The sequence below is a fragment of the Platalea leucorodia genome (assembly GCF_965183815.1).
Source record: "Platalea leucorodia genome assembly, chromosome: 3".
NCBI classification, from domain to species: Eukaryota; Metazoa; Chordata; class Aves; order Pelecaniformes; family Threskiornithidae; genus Platalea; species Platalea leucorodia.
The window spans coordinates 68,634,878-68,650,795 of record NC_138825.1 but is presented as its reverse complement, the minus strand read 5'-3'; the positions used below and the strand labels follow the sequence as shown (position 1 = coordinate 68,650,795).

At 42.1% G+C, this 15,918-nt stretch overlaps 1 protein-coding gene across 12 annotated transcripts in view; it reads right to left on the bottom strand.

Annotated features, from left to right (window-relative positions):
• Positions 1–15,169, bottom strand: part of ECHDC1 (ethylmalonyl-CoA decarboxylase 1) — a 44,162-nt gene extending 28,993 nt beyond the window's left edge. Inside the window, exons 1-6 of one of the 12 annotated variants that reach the window (XM_082307398.1) lie at positions 14,473–14,546; positions 12,103–12,182; positions 11,713–11,741; positions 11,445–11,582; positions 6,602–6,823; positions 1,243–1,385 (exon numbers count right to left, since the gene is read on the bottom strand). In XM_082307398.1, the coding sequence (XP_082163524.1) occupies positions 1,243–1,385; positions 6,602–6,823; positions 11,445–11,463 (384 nt within the window). In that variant the 5' untranslated portion in view covers positions 11,464–11,582; positions 11,713–11,741; positions 12,103–12,182; positions 14,473–14,546. Of the gene's footprint in view, positions 1–1,242; positions 1,386–6,601; positions 6,824–11,444; positions 11,583–11,712; positions 12,807–12,830; positions 14,232–14,472; positions 14,562–14,987 lie in introns of those variants that run through there. The other 11 variants (XM_082307391.1, XM_082307395.1, XM_082307399.1 and 8 more) reach the window with 11 other exon arrangements.
• Between the last annotated feature and the right edge of the window lie 749 nt (positions 15,170–15,918).

Below are 15,918 nucleotides of genomic sequence, written 5' to 3'. Positions count from 1 at the left end.
AACTCTGAAGGAAAGCCTAGAGTGCAGGTAAGTAAAGAATTGGCCCATGCTTGGTTTCAGCTCCTTTTCTGTTGCTATAATGCTAAAATAAGCTGAAAATTTCAGATTAAAAAACAAACAAACAAAAAAAACCCCCAACAAATCACAGATACATCTATGTTTTTAAAATGACCAGTGCTTATGAAGTATCCAAATGAAAACTCCCCAAAGAACATTTAAATCTATAAAGCATGATGTCTCCACATTAAGAAAAGCATACCTCTCATGGTGTTACACAAAGGAAACAAAGGGTCCTGTACCTTTTGAAAACTGGACCATCCTAGTTATTTTTCAGGCCAGAAATATTTAAGACATTGTGTTTTTTATGATACTTAGTTTCATCAACAGAAACAAATCATCACTGAAGACAAACACCAGATTAATCAGTTTTTGAGTTGGTGTTCTTACTGGAACATTCAATTAAAATTAATTTGTGTGGGCAAATCCTGAAACTTGAAATGGACACAAAAAGGCACCAGGATGCCAGTTGCCACAGTTGCAAACCAGGACGTAAGAGCAGCACAGGAAGGCCCCCTTCCCCTGTAGTTAACAAAGTTCTATTTCACACATTGCCAAGAACCACATATTAACCCATAAAAAGAATGACAGCACATATGAAAGTTGTCAAGACAGGCTGGCATGAGTGAAAAACTGCCATCAAACCTTGACCTTTTCAGCTCCATAGTTACACACATGACTCACCTGACTGGACTACAATATCAGTGCCAAAGCTTTACAGCACAAGAATTGCAACCTTCCTTCCATTTTATGCAGGTCCAAGCACAGTTTTGACAAAATTGAAACCTTTCCGTAATAGCAGTCATGCTGCTTAAATTTGGTTTTGACTTTATAATGTATGATTACTTGTATCTGCTTTTAAAGGTCAAACTACTGAAGCACAGGTTACTTGATGTGTAAATTCCCCATGTACTCCATGCTCTGAGAAACTGAAATAACATTTTTAAAAGAAAAGGCTAAAAAGAACATGTAATGTAGGAATTCAGTGTTATGAATGAATTGCAGTAACACTTAAGCCATGGCTTAAGGGGTCCGTCAGCATTTTTTGAACCATTAAAAGCCCTATTCTGTGACTTGCACGTAAAATTGCAGCACAGGCATAGTGCAACACACCTGTCTGAAGGGGATCTCAGAATATCAGAAAGCTGATTTTTCTTCAAAAACTTAATTTGTGTCACTACTTGCCTGGGAGTTGGATATTGCTTTGACAGCATTCAAATCAGATCCTGAGCAAAAGGTGTTTCCTGCACCATAGATGATTAGGCCTTTGCCATCCGTCCAGTTTTCCAGTTCGGTTACCCTCTCCTGGAGTTCTAGCATCATAGTGCCTGTTGTAAGAGGGGAGAAGCAAAATTTTTAACAGGAATTTATTATCACCACTATGTTTTACATTACATTTTTTACCACCAAAACCAAGTTATCATTAATAAATGATGGGCTTAAAAACACAAGGGAAAGCATCACCATCTCAGGTTGCCCAGAGAAGCTGTGGATGCCCCATCTGTGGAAGTGTTCAAGGCCAGGTTGGATGGGGCTTTGAGCAACCTGGTCTAGTGGAAGGTGTTCCTGCCCATGGCGGGGGGTTGGAACCAGATGATCTTTAAGGTCCCTTCCAACCCAAACCATTCTATGATTCTATAAATCCCACACACAAGCACTGACATATGTTTTTTTCCTCAAAGACGCACTTCCTGAAATTCTGAAGCATATTCTGCAATTTGTGTTATGCTCACCAAAAAAAAAAAAAAAAAAAAAAAAAAAAAAAAAAAAAAAAGCAAGGAGGCAATCATAAACTCTACCTGATTTGTCCTTGTTTGCATACATTCAGAACACATGAACTTATACATGTATCTATCCATATCTGTCCACCTAGTCATTCTGATGTTACTGTCATTTCACCCTGAGAAAAGAGCTGGCAGAGTACAGAAAAGAATCATGTGCAAACTGGGTTCAAGGTATGACTAGTCAATGTTAATAAAGATTCCTAAAAAAAGGCTGAAGAGCAAACTATGTTGGAGGCCAAAGACATTTAGAAGTGTTCATCCAAAAGCAAATAAAGATATAATTTGGAAATAGGAGCAAAGTGCCTTTTATCTTTTAAAAGGACAAGAAAAAAAAAGAGATCATTCTAAGACATCTTCGATTCCCTCCCTGGTACCCTTCTAGAAAGGCTCTCTTTACAAAGTATATCCTAGGCTCCAAATGTATGGATTGTAGAGTAGTAGCCTTCTACTTCTAGCTTAAACATAGTATACTTGTATGTTCACGGAAGTACTCTACCTGATGTGGAACTGTACAAACTCCTGTTTCTAGAGCTTGTCCTAGACTGCAGCATCTTCCACAACAACTGAGCTGACCCAGCATTAACTTAAAAGTTCTTCCTCTCTGAATGCCTATGACTCTCATTCAGTCATATTCTTAAGAGAAAACATTTTCAGAAACTAATTTCAGAAAGCAGCCTACATACAGGCTGATGATACTCTCAGCTTTATCCTCCTTTGACAAGAATTTAGATGGACAGGCCTACCTTCTTCAGATAGAAATGTGCTTTAGATTAATACCCTCAAGGACTCTTTCCTTTTCCGCCAACAGTGTTGGTTTTTTGACCCTACACCTGCATGCACAGAACTCATCCTGTTCTGAAATTGCCTGTTAGCAGCCATTCTCACGTGGGAGATTTTTTTCCTTCCTGCTTGTCTTCCTTGCAGTTGCTTACAAAGTAAGCTTCCCAGCCCCAGGTCAAGAGTGAATTCTCAGTCAAGCACTTCCACCTTAGGCTTGGTCTCAGCCACTGAAAAAGCACATTTTGACAATGTTCCTGAGGAGGGCAACAATTAAGTGGACATTACATATTATATATCAGAATGGCATTGGGTTGTTTTTTTCCACTGTCAGGTCTAGACTATGATCCTCTAACAAATCCCAGCACTTTTACCATTCCTTTCCCTTCTGTATTTTGTAATTTGGTCATGCTTTTTGTGTGTTGCACATTACATTTACTTTCACTGAATTTCACCGTGTTGATCTTGAGCTCTTCGTAGCAGTTAATCAAGATCACTTTGAATTCCACTCCTCTACTCCAAATAATAATCTTCTTGCAAGCTCTCCCAATTTGGGGTCACCTGACAATTTCAGCAGTTTACCTTCTATTCCCTTATCCCAGCCATGAAAGGAAATACTGAGCAGAACTAGGCCTAGATGAGATTTTTGTGGGTCTTCACTTGAAATGCTTTCCCAGCCTGACAGTACACTCAACAACAACTTTTCTGCAAATGCTGCTGTTTAAATAGGTGTGCATCAGCCCCGCAGATTTCACTTTTTGCATATTTGCCAAGTTTTCTTACAACAAATGTATTTTGGCTGGCATCCAAGATTTGCCAGAGTCAAGATACAGCACAACCACTGTTTGTGGTGCTTTTAATAGTCAAAGCAGTGAGGTACTGAAAAGTCTTTCCACAGAGTATTATGAGCCAAAAATCTAGTTAACTGAAAAATGGAGTTTACAAAAAGGAACCGTATAAGCCAGTTACACGCAACAGCAGGGGATAAGAAACACTGGCCAGAGCTTGTCCTGTCCCCTGGGAGAGGATCTCTTCCATTACTGACAACACTGAACTATTATTTTACCAACAGCTATAGTCCATGACGTTTGATATAATGATGAGGACACAATACTAAAGCAAATCCTCATTCTGCCAGTCTTGGTCCTTCAGTATTTGACACCAGTAACTTTGTGCTCTTCACAGAGCTAAAGCTACTAGGAATAATACTTTTTTTGCATCTTAATTATAATCTGAGAATAAATGCTTTAAAGTCAATTCTAGAAAATAAAATTATCACCATTATTATCTAATTCCTGCAGGCTGCTTCCTTTCTCCTTTAAATTAAGTTCAACTTCAGTTCAGCAAGAGGTGGGGCTGCTGGAATTGGTTCCACCAGGCTTAAACTGACATTATTAGCATTTGTTTCCAAAGAGACCATTTCAAACAGGTGGCTATCAGATTCCAATTAAGAAGAGAAAAAAGGCATAACAACCTCCACATTGCCCATTAGCAATTTGCCAACAACTTTGTTCTGCATTTGGTTCCATGAGTGCTCAAGCTTAGAATAAACATAATTCCTTTGAGATAAAAAGCTGCTATGTAAAGTAAATGCCTAGCAAACAGGATTTCTCTCAACAGTTTAATGATGTTTTGCAGCTTTCTAAAAGGAAGCGTACATGTGTATATAAATTCTCATCTGCCACTATCCAGAAGTTCCGAGACACAGAATCAACAGAATTTATTTGAGGGGCGGGTATCCACAGGCTCTGGCTGATGAAGTCAACCAGGTCCTGCTGGGGCAATTCAGGGGTTGCACATCCCATCCCTTTTCATACTTCTCCTGAAAGGTATTACTTGATACACAACAAAAGGAAAAGGACCAAGCGCTTGCTAGTTCCTCAGCAACTACAGTTTACAGACAGTAATGTTAAATAAAATGAAGAGCAGTATCAATTAATTAAAATGCATACCATCCACTGCACCAGCCAAGAGGCCGGCATGATTTTGCTTCTACTCTCCCTCTTGTAACAATAAAAGTCTCTGGCAGAGGTGCATAGGAAAAAGAAGCAGTAATCTCTTCAACTGCCATAGTAAGATTTTCCAGACCACATTTTTGAGGCTATTACCTAGCAAAATGGAGTACTGCTCTCTACAGGGCTCTACACACTACCGTGAAACAGAACTGCCTGATCCCATGGCTCATTTGCTATATGCTAATCAGAGTCTGCAACAAAGACAGAGCTATTAATTTCCTCATGGGTTTTTGTAGCTCCTCTTTGCTATTAGAGCATCTAATTCACATACACTAATAATTTATTTTCACAGCAGTCCTAGAAGGAGAGAAGACATTATTTTACAGACCACTAACTGAGCCAGAGAGAAAATATCTGCTAATTTTAGGTGCTCAACTTGCAATGTGTGGTATCATTTCAGTACATTAACATTATATAGCATTTCGTATAGTCACAGCACAGCTACCAGTAGCCTAAATAGCAGCTGCAACTGCTCAGCACTTCAACAAATCAGTTCTGAGCCCCGTCTGCCAAGCACCTAGAAAACAGTGAACATAGTTGTAACTTTCTATGAAAGTTTAGTTTAAGCAATTTGACTTGTATTAGATCTGATAGCAGACTAGGCTTTATCTGTCCTTCCTGTTTTTGCTATTACATCTCATTTCTTATGCCCCTTTCAACTTCCACAACGAATAACCTGAGAGCACACAGTCTACAAGCTGTACCTTGCACAGCTCTGTTTTGAGTCAAAAATAAAAAAAACAATCTGTGCAAAAAGAGGAAACATCAATGTAATTATGACCGTATTAACATCTATGCTGACAGGGAGGGATTCAGAAGGTCAATCTCCATGCTACCATCTTTTAGCTACAGCTTCTCAAGTTGGGTAATGATTTTATACATGAGCTTTTAAATGGAAATAAAAGAGAAACTGCAGAGACATCTAGGTGCATTACAACCAATTCTGTTGTTCTGTTAGGTTCTCCTCCTTTCAGCTAGCAATCATTAGTGGAAGGAGTAGATTGACATTCTCCATGTAAACAGCTCTACGCTTTGCTAGTGGGTTGCAAACAAATTTGCTGACAGCAAAGGAACAGGGAGAACTGGGCAGGAAAATAGAACAGCAAAAAAGAAATTAACAAGATGACACAAATGTTTCCATTTCAAAATATTAAGAGATTAAGGCATTCTTACAGTAAAGGCTTATACACAGCTCAGGCAGATGCAGACCCTGAACCTGTGCCACTTACATCTGAAGAGAACACGATAAATTGGAATATTCTAGACAGTTAAGGAGAAACAGCAAATAGACGTACCTTGGAGATCAAAAGCCTCTCATAACACAAGATTAATCAAATAGGGCACTTGGTTTTGATAGTTAAGTATTGTCCAGTGTAAAAGCATATTAAGAAGATTCCTGATCTGCAACAGCTGAGAATACACAGCTCATTTGATTTTTCATTACCCAGTCACTGGTATTTAAGATAAGGCAAACGAAGAAGAAATGGAAGCCAGTTTGCGTGATGAAAAGACCATATTATGGAGTCTTAAGTTACAGAGAAGGTTTTAGGTAAAGAACAAAGAAGTAAACTCACCTTTTCTACACCACCTACAAAACAAGAATGGCATCTTCCCACCCCCATAAAAATACCCTATACATTTCCAGAGCAGTAGAGACAAAATAAAAGGAGATACAAGAAAGAGTGCAGTAGCAGAATTGTGCTGACTGAAAAATAAAAGGGGGGGGAGAGGTACGATCTCCCAGACAATCCTTGTGCTGTTGAGAATTTCTTATATTCTCATGACATTTATGGCAAAGTTGCTATGCAGAACAGTGGGCATTTGATGAACATCTGAATAAAACTTAAACATTTTTCTTTTAACTAAGGAATGGTAAAGCACAGGTTTTCATTTTGTTTAAGCAAAATTCTAAAAGGGGTAACTGAAGGAGAAAACAACAAACCAGCAACCCCAGCAACTAATTAATACCTGTAAAGGCATTCATTAGCTTTGGGTTGTTCAAAGTAAGTATTCCAATGCCATTGTCTTCTTTGGAGAGGTTGATGGATCCACCAGCAAACTGCTGAAGTTTCTTCTTCATCAATTCTTCCTCATAACCATGAGCTCCAATGTACAGTGATGCCCTTCTCTGTTGTAGTATCCTTTCCTTTGTAGTCTGAAGTAAGTTCTTCCACAGAGAAGCTGCCATTTCTGGAAAGAAACGGGGCGGGGTTGTAAATCAGTAAATTTCCTTTGAGATCCACCTCAGTCCTCTGACAGAGGGAAGCAGGACAGCAGAAACTAATATAAAGGTGATGCAATCACAGAAGTCTACAGAAATCACTGCAGACAGTATTTGCAAAATTCTTAGTTTAAATCTACTCCCACAAAGTTAATAGAAGGAGTTTTATGAAGTGATTGTAGTAGTTAAGCCAGAAATTAGCATCTTTTAAAATATTTTCTTCTAAAAATTACCCAAAAGTATTTGGGTGCAGAATATCAAAGAGGCTGAAGAACTGTAGTAAGACGCTTACATATTCCATTAGATCAACTTACTCTGTACTAACCTTCTAAACCCTCCCCCCTCCACCAAAAAAAAAAAAAAACAAAACCCAAAACAAAAAACAAAACAAACCAAAAAAAGCCCACACCTGTGTTGGAGGAGAAATCCTATCAAAACCCCCACTTTTCAGGATCTGGATGTTTTTAGGATCTCCTGTTTTTCTGTAAACAACTATTACACTCAAGAGTTTTCTGAGAGAAATACTTAGGGAACACAAAAATTAAGAACAAAAGACCATTCCTATACTGAGGTCCATTCCCTGTCACCTAATTCCATTAACTCATTTATCACACTCCATCTTAACACTAATTAGACTTCCTAGCCTCTGGTACCTGTATGCTTTTCCCAGTCATTCCAGTAGCTCTTGTTCCACTTCAAATTGATTTCGCTTGGACACAGAGCACCAGAATCTGTGCAGTACCCCAAAGGAGGAAAAGTGTACAATAGTAGTATATATAGAGCATCGCACTTGCCTTTTATACAGCTACATAATATTGTTAGTCTATTTCTAGGTACCAGTACACCCATGACTTACTCCTCTACTATTTCCACTCTGCAATGTATGCGTGTATACAAGGAAATAACAAGGAGGCCTTAACAAATATTATTCTTCAGCTGCGCTCTGCTTTATTTTATTTACTTTGGAAAAGGGTCTGCTGCAAAAAGTGGCTGACAAGTGATTTGAAAGAAATAGGGTAAAGCCTGGACCAGAGACTGCTGATCTGAAAAAGAAGTCATCTTAGAAGCCGCTCTGAGTGGGAAGTAAAAGAACTACCACAGGACACAGAAAAAGGTTTGCTGTATTTAAATCCTGCAGTTTGCTAGACTAGTCCTAGCTTTGCCCCAACCCCCTTTTTAATGGATACAGCTGTTCAGAAGACATGGTAGATGCTCATTTTTTGGAGAACTGGGAAAACACCATCTTTGTTTCTTAATCATATTTGGCAGAAACAAGAGTCTTCCAAAACCCACAAGAAGCTCCTGGGAAGTTTTTCCAAGGTGAACCCAGAACACAAACATATTCACTGAGACAGAATTTGGTGACAGCTATATTTAATGATGTGTTCAGGGCATCTTACAGTTTACAGACTGAAATTTCAGAAGCATTTGTTATATACACATGAACAAGCAAACTCACATTAAAAAAGCACACACAATTACTTTATAATGAAAGAAGTGAACAATCCTGTCAGGTGTACACTTGTCTCTAGCTGCACCATCCCACACTGAAGTGGAAAACGCTTCTGTTGGGGCAGGTATAATCCTCATCGAAACGGAGGAGTTTGCACAGCAACCACATTATGGGATGTGGAAGAACATGCATCATACCAGACAATTTCAAAGAGAGCCGCCTTTGCCAGTAGTTTCATATCTGTCCTGCCATATCGCATCTACCAATACAGCACTATCTCACAAGTTCAACACAAAAACCCTAATAAGGCCTGTACAACTTTATGCATTTTAAGGTCATATACACTGGAATAGGTAAAGGGATAATTTTTTAACACCTGGTGAGACACTTTGAAGGGTCTGAGTTCCTTACTAAATTCAAGGTTTTAATCTGTCATTATCAACTTTTCTACCCTCAAGTGTAAACTACTAAAACTCATTTAAATTTAATCAAGTTAAAAATCTGATTGAATACCAGATTCATTACTTCATAAAAAATACCACTCTCATCACCCAAAATATCAAATAAACTGCTGCTGCACCCCAACACTCTCCATCTATGCACATTCTAATATTGTCTGCAACATTTCAGCCACCACCTTTCAGAGCTTTTAAAATGGCTTCTCTCAGTAAAATTTTATTTAAGAGTGAAAACAGGTTTCCAAAGCTCATTTTTCAGCCAAATGATTCTTCTTATATTTGGGCTCTCAGAAAAGGAACAGCCTTCCATTTTCTCTAAAACCTCAGTAATCATTCTCCAACATACATTCATGCAATAAATGTTTTTGCTCAAGAGAGAAGAAACATTATAAACATGGATAGTGCAGCCTCTCATTGCAAAGTGTAGCTTGAACAATTAGCTCTCAATTTTTAATGAATACAAAGCCTCCCCAATCCTCGTGAGAAGTCAGACTAGATTTAATTCTCTAGGAAGCCACAATGATTGGCTTGAAAGCAAAGGGGCGGGAGGGGGGAAAGTCTGTTCTGTTAACCTAACTCCCTGCCAAATTATACTTGGTTGATCACTTTTATACTACCTAGATTTCTCATGTCAAAAAAATGTACAGAGCAAAACAGACTTAAGATATGGAAATTTTATTCCACCAAAAAAAGAGTCTGTCATTTTCAACTGCGTGGTTATATGCATTAACAGCTCTTTAATATTATCGCTATGGTAATAAAGAGCATCAGCAAGTGCGGGATTAGAAAACAAATTGGACATCACTGCCTGCTGATCATGACTCATGATTAATGACTCATGCAAGGTATTATCATTGAATTATTTTCTTTAAAACCCTCTCTTACAGTACCGGTCAGTACCCAGTACTTTTTTTTACTAAAAACAAGATTATTTTAACAGCTCAGTCTGAGAAAGCTAACCACTCAGGAAAAGCGTGATATTTAAGCTACAGCTCTCTCAAACTAAAAGGGATTTCTGCTGATCTTTGACAAATAAGATCCAAAATTTCAATCAGTATGGAGCACTCGCAATCCACAGCATGACTGAGATTGATTTTTTTGTACTCTAAGTGAAAGCAGTGTAAGAGATGTTGCAGTAACCCGCACAATGTTGTAGGACAAGCCGAAAATCTTTATTACACTAAAATTTTCAGATTTTCATTTTAACATAATTACATCTATTTAGATACACTTACAGAAATGAAGTCTTAGTCTAATTTTAAAAAGTCAGACATGCTATACCCATTAACATCTGTAGCACACACAGTTCATGCACAGTTTTTATAGTGAAAAAAAACCTGACAGTATAAGAATAACAAATACGGCGGGCAATTAGCATCTTTCAAATGTTTTAAGAAGTGCTACAGCTTTACATTTCACTGGTGACAACTAAGAGAGAAGCCGATAGTATGGACATCGATAGCTGTTCATTCCACAGTTATTGTACCTCTTACATAAACCAACAGTTTAAATCCCATTTGGCACTGAAGCGATTTTGTAACACCCTTGCCTGTGGGCTAGCAGACTGGGGGTTAATATGAACACGTATCGAATATCAACACGTCAGCATCAAAGGAATGACACACATTATGCAAGAGCACTATATGTATCCACACGCAGCCACTCACACACAATGTATGTATTTTTCTGTATGCATATGTATCAGAGGCCTTCCGAAAGCCTCTGGTAACTGCCTAGTTAAAATTCAGCTCTCACGATGTTAATAAAAAAAAAAAAAAAAATAACGGGGATAACACCAGCACCAATATGCCCTGACTGAGCAGATTCTTTGGGAAACTAATAAACCCCAACTCTTGAACAAGCATATTTGCACTTGCCATTTACCACCACTCTGTTGCAACCCCAGTTTTTCTCTTGAAACACACTGTATCAAACAGCAACCTCCAGCAATGTTGCCAGTTGCAATTGCCAGGGAGCATAAAGACAGCCGGCCAGAGCACTGGGTAAGGGATGTAGGTAGCAACTTCCCGGACGGGTAGAACTAAGGCAAACCAGAGAACTGGATGTTGGGAGCCCAAACGAGCATTTGAGCTGCGTGCACAAACAAGAAATGCTGCACTACAGAGCAGCTACACAGAAATAATCAGCAAGTTAAAATACATGAGCAGGGAAAATTCTGACTCAAAGATAGTGCCTGAATTATTGACACAAGCCAGGGAAAAAGAAAATGGGGGGAAAAGATGCAGGGATGTGTTTTCAACACATCAGGGAAATAAGCGTGCCTCTTCATGTGGGGCAGGAAGTGACAGGTGTGATGTGAAGACACAGACTTGCGAGTCACCTGCAGAAGAACGTCAGGTGAATTTCTGCTTTTGGATGAAGCTATCCTGAGATAAAGTGTAGCAGAAATAAAGGGATCCTACATAGAAAATCCACAAAAGAAATCCTAGGGAGGAGAAAATACACAAATGACATAACAAAAAAACAATTAGAAAGGCACTTTTGTGACACTGCCAAAGGCATCAAGAAGCAGAACAGGTCAAGCAGCACAGGAGAACTTGACTGGATGAAGACCTCCAGCAGCTGCCATTTCAGCGACATGTAGAAAGGGACAGAAGATGTGAACTGAAGATGATGATGAGATGATTCACAGCTCAGCCCTCTGTGTGTGTGTCTTACCAGTCACTGTCGAAGGCATTCATCTGTACCAGAGAGTGGTATGCGTGACTGCTGGGTGCTTCACCGGCTTCCTGCAGCGACTGACTAATGACTGGAAAGCAAGCGGTGATCCAAGGCTGAGGACTGGCACAACTGACCCTATAATGTGAAAGCAGATGAAAGAGCAGAGAGTGAAGGAGAAATACAACCAAAGCATGAAAATAGTCCACCTGTACAAAAAAAAAAAAAAAAAAAAAAAGGTAGGTTGAAAATGAGTGAAAATCATTACCACCAACTGACTGGAACCTGGGACAGCGGCTGGTGGGTGATTGCGGGGAAAAAAAAATAAAAAATAAAATAAATTCCAATGTTAGACAGAGAGAAGGAATTCAGAAACAGCAAGATCAAAGGGGGCCAGCCTGGATGCAAATCAAGACAAGGGCATGGGTCTCATAGTGAAGAGGAGTTACCAGACCCTGCCTTCAGACACAAGAAAGGCGTAGGAGGGAGGTCTCACCTGCAGGGTTCCTCCCCAGCACTGGCTCAGCAGGCCACTGTCCAGCTGCTTGTCACTACCCCTCACCTGAAGGTTACAGAGCCCTCCATCTACCTCATCCACTTACGCACCTCTCTTCTTTCCTTCAGTAATGCGTGGGTTAGGTTAACTTAAACACCTTACCTGACAGGTTCTTCCCACTCTAATAATTACCAGTTGAGGCAAGCTGAGGGCAGTCACCTCTCCAGCTGGCTTTCCTTCAGCTGGAAGAAAGCAGCAAGCAGATCTTAAGCATCCTAAGGGATCATCAGCAGAAAACCTACTGACAAAACGTAACTTACAAATACAGAAACTAAACAAAGCTTAGGAAATTCTGCCTCCCCAAGAAGGAAACACACCTCCTCTCTGGCATCTCGACACAAAGTGGGAACTCCTGCCAAGTTCAACAGGAGCCACCTCAAGCTATTGCCTTTCTCAAGACGCCGTGGCTCTCAAACTTGCTGAACCATGTTCAAACTTTTAGTACATTGTCTCTGGTACCCACATTGCAGACAAATTAGGTGGGATCGATAGTCCCTCCAGTTCAGTGTGAAGATACTTAGAGCTCTGTGACTCCTCTAAAAACAGGCTTTAGAAGTAGCTGGTATTATAAAAGACAGGTGTTTTAGCCTCTATTTTACTGTTGAGAAGAGAACAAAAAGTATGGGCCTCCTAGTTGCTAGATGTCAGCATTAGAAACAGCATTTACCTGTCCAGAAGCTGAGAGAACAAGAATTATGAAGATGTCCAAATTAACTAACTGAAATGGCTTCAAATCATGCACACGTGAAATAAAAGTAAATTTTGGAAAAAAAAAACCTTTTAACATTTTAAGTAAAAAGCCCTCTTGTCTGTGGTTTAAGCTGGCTTACCCTTTGCACCTCTTTTCTGCTTCTCTCTCTCTTTTTTCCCTTGTTTTTTCATTGTTTCAGAGCAGCTCAATTCTGGGGATAGCAAGCTATGTGTTTTCCAAATTATTTGTTCTTTGTTTAGTTTGTATTTTTTAATGGTCCCTGCAGGCTAAGGTTTAGATGTGAATTGTCTATCTGTTCCTAACCAATTACATTCTCTTTTAATCATGTTTTAATTATTTTTAAGAGCTAGTAAACAAATCACAGAGAAATATACCCAAGTCCAGTGAAAAACAATGGCATTCAAGGATGCAAAACAGCTGACAAAAGAAGTCTTTCCATAAATACACATGACACTGCCTAAAACCATTAGGTTTTGGTCACATGGTGAGTACAAGATCTTGAGTTTCCCAGCAGAGGGTGAGAACAAGAATCTGTTATCTTCTGCAAAAAGCACGCAGGCCCTTTATTTTTTTAATGCTTTGATCTAAAGAGGTTCTCTTTGCCTCTGTCAGCAAAAGACCATCTATAACAGTGACAAAAAACACTTTTAAGTTCACATAAAGCTCACTGCTCGCTAGGTGTATTTTAGACACCTTTAAAATGAGCAGATGCGCTACTTCACAGGAACAGAAATGACCACAACCAACTCACCATTCGCTTTTCAGTCACCAAATCCTAAACCATAAAAAGCATAAGGATGAATTCATTCTAGCTGCAACTGCAAATACTGATGCTTTCCCAAGGATTAATTTGCCTTGAAAGCTGTAAAAAGTTTTGTAGTCGAGCCGTGCTCTGAATTCCACTTAGTAAGTACACTGTTCTTTACTATTGCTCTCCTTATTACCACCACCAGTAAATGCTCTTGCTGACAGCAACAGCAAAACTCACCCTGAGGTCAGAGCTGGCCACGCAGCGCGATCCTCAGGGGCCTATCTCCTGCTCCCCTGTAACGGCCCTGCGAACTAGCAGAAGCACGCCAGGACAGCGCGTGGGTCCTTGGCTCTACACGCTAAATTTCGTGTAATTTCGGGAAGCAAAGGAATCCTGCATGGTATCACCCTGGGAAGAAAGCAACGACTCGAGGGGGAGAGGGGGAAACTCCTTCCCCAGCAGAGGTTTCTCGCTGCTGACCTTGTGCAATGCCACAATCCCAGCAAGTGCGCTGTAGCGCCTGGTCTGACCTAGGCAAGCATTGCTGGCACGGACCATTTTTTACTTATTTATGTACTTGAAATCAACAGCCAAGGGAGGGCTCTGTGCCGAGCGGGGCCGAAGGGGGCTGTAACCGGCTGCTCCCAAAATAAGACCCGAGGTCTCTGGGCCGAAGCCGAGCCAAGAGCGTAACGTTTTCAGGCAGAAACACCACCGGCCGCTCCAGCACCGGCGAGGCCGCCTCGCCTTCGCCCCAGGCACCGCGACCCCGCGGGGACCGGGCCGGGCCGCACCGCGCCTCCCGCCCGCCGCCGCCGCTCCGGAGCCCCGGCCCGACCCTGCCCCTCCCCTTCGCCGCCGCAAGCGCCAGGGGCCCGCAGAGGCCCCGAGCCGCCTCAGCAGCCCCGCCCGCCCGCAGAAGCCCTCTTCGCCCTCCTGCGGCAGCCCCCGAGCGCCGCAGGCCCCGGGCTGGCCGGGGGGAAGCGGAGGCCCGCGGCCGGGCACTGACCTGGCCCCGCCGCTCCCCTTCCCGTCGCCGGTCGGGCAGCTGCGGGCGGGCGGTGCTGCGGGGAAAGCGGCCCCGCCGGGAACCGCCGCCGCGCCGGGCCGGGCCGGGCCGGGCCGGGGGGGCCCGGCTCCGCGCCTTTGGGGAAGGCAGGGCCGGGGCCTCCGGGGCCGCCCTGCAGCCGCCCTGCCGTGGTGGGCAGCGGGTGCCGGGGCAGCCCCCGGGGGAAGCAGAGGTGATGAAAGCGCATATTGAGCCCCTGCGACGTCGAGGCCGACTGGGGGCCGGCAGCCGGGCGGCCTGAGCCGCAGCGGGGAAGCGGCGACCTCTGGTCCGTGCCGCGTCCCCTTACGGGCAGCCGCAGGCACCGACAACTCAGGCTAAATTTAAGCAGTTTTGCTGCAGAAGACGCTTGTTAGCTCCAAGGTTACTGAATACCACATAAGCAGGTCATTATTATTTTTGTAATAATACACTGGTAGCCCCGCATCGCTAAAAAGCAAGCCCAGTATTTCTACCCAAGCCGGTGCAATTAACGACGCTAATTTCTGCGCCCTCCCAGAACAACGTCTCGCCTCCGGTCGCTCGCGCTAGGACAGGCGCCTCTGCCGCAAGGATTCGGCCTGGAGCGAAGCGGCCGCTCGCTGGCCTCCTGCCCCGCTTGCCCTCCCCGTGCTGCGCTGTTGGGAGGAGAGGGGTTAACGCCTTATCCGTGCCACCAGAAGGAGCGACTCGGGCTCCCCATGCTCGCATACATCTGTTTTATCTGCCAGCACAAGTGTGAGCCCTTTCCAGCAGGCATGCTCCTGCCCGCGGCCTCCCCAGCTTCGGGTGCCGCTCGCCCGCAGCCACGCTCTGGCAGCTGGGCCAAAGTGCTAAGCCAGCTGCAAACTATCCCTGCATCAGAAGGGAGCAATCCTTAAGCTGTAATTTTATTACAGCTGGCATAAAATGGCATTGTCACACACAGCCCTGCCCTTCCCCTGGCCGTTCGTTGGTTTCTCCCCTTGGAAGAATGCGTGCTGCTGCGCCAGGAGTCAGATCAAGGGAAATAAATGCTTGTTTCAATGCAGATCACTTTGTGCATTCAAAGCAATATGCAAATATGAGCCAGTCTTTATTACTATGTCCTTGATAATGCACATACATAAGATGACTCAGTTTTAAGTATTTGTAGCATGGCTGAAAGATGTATCTGGAAATACATCTTCTCCATCTTTATTAAAGCTGTTTTTCAACCCAACTGTCAATACAAATGTCCTGAAGTTGGTCTAGTTGATTAAATATTATGATTGAACATGTAGAGGATTTCAATTAATCATACATTTGGAAAAACAAAATCTTTGCACTCTGAACAGATATTTTTAATTTTGTATTAAGAGAATCCTGTGAGAATATGAAATATTCTAGTCCCAGGTGGCAATATCTTTATACAACAGAAGGATTCAT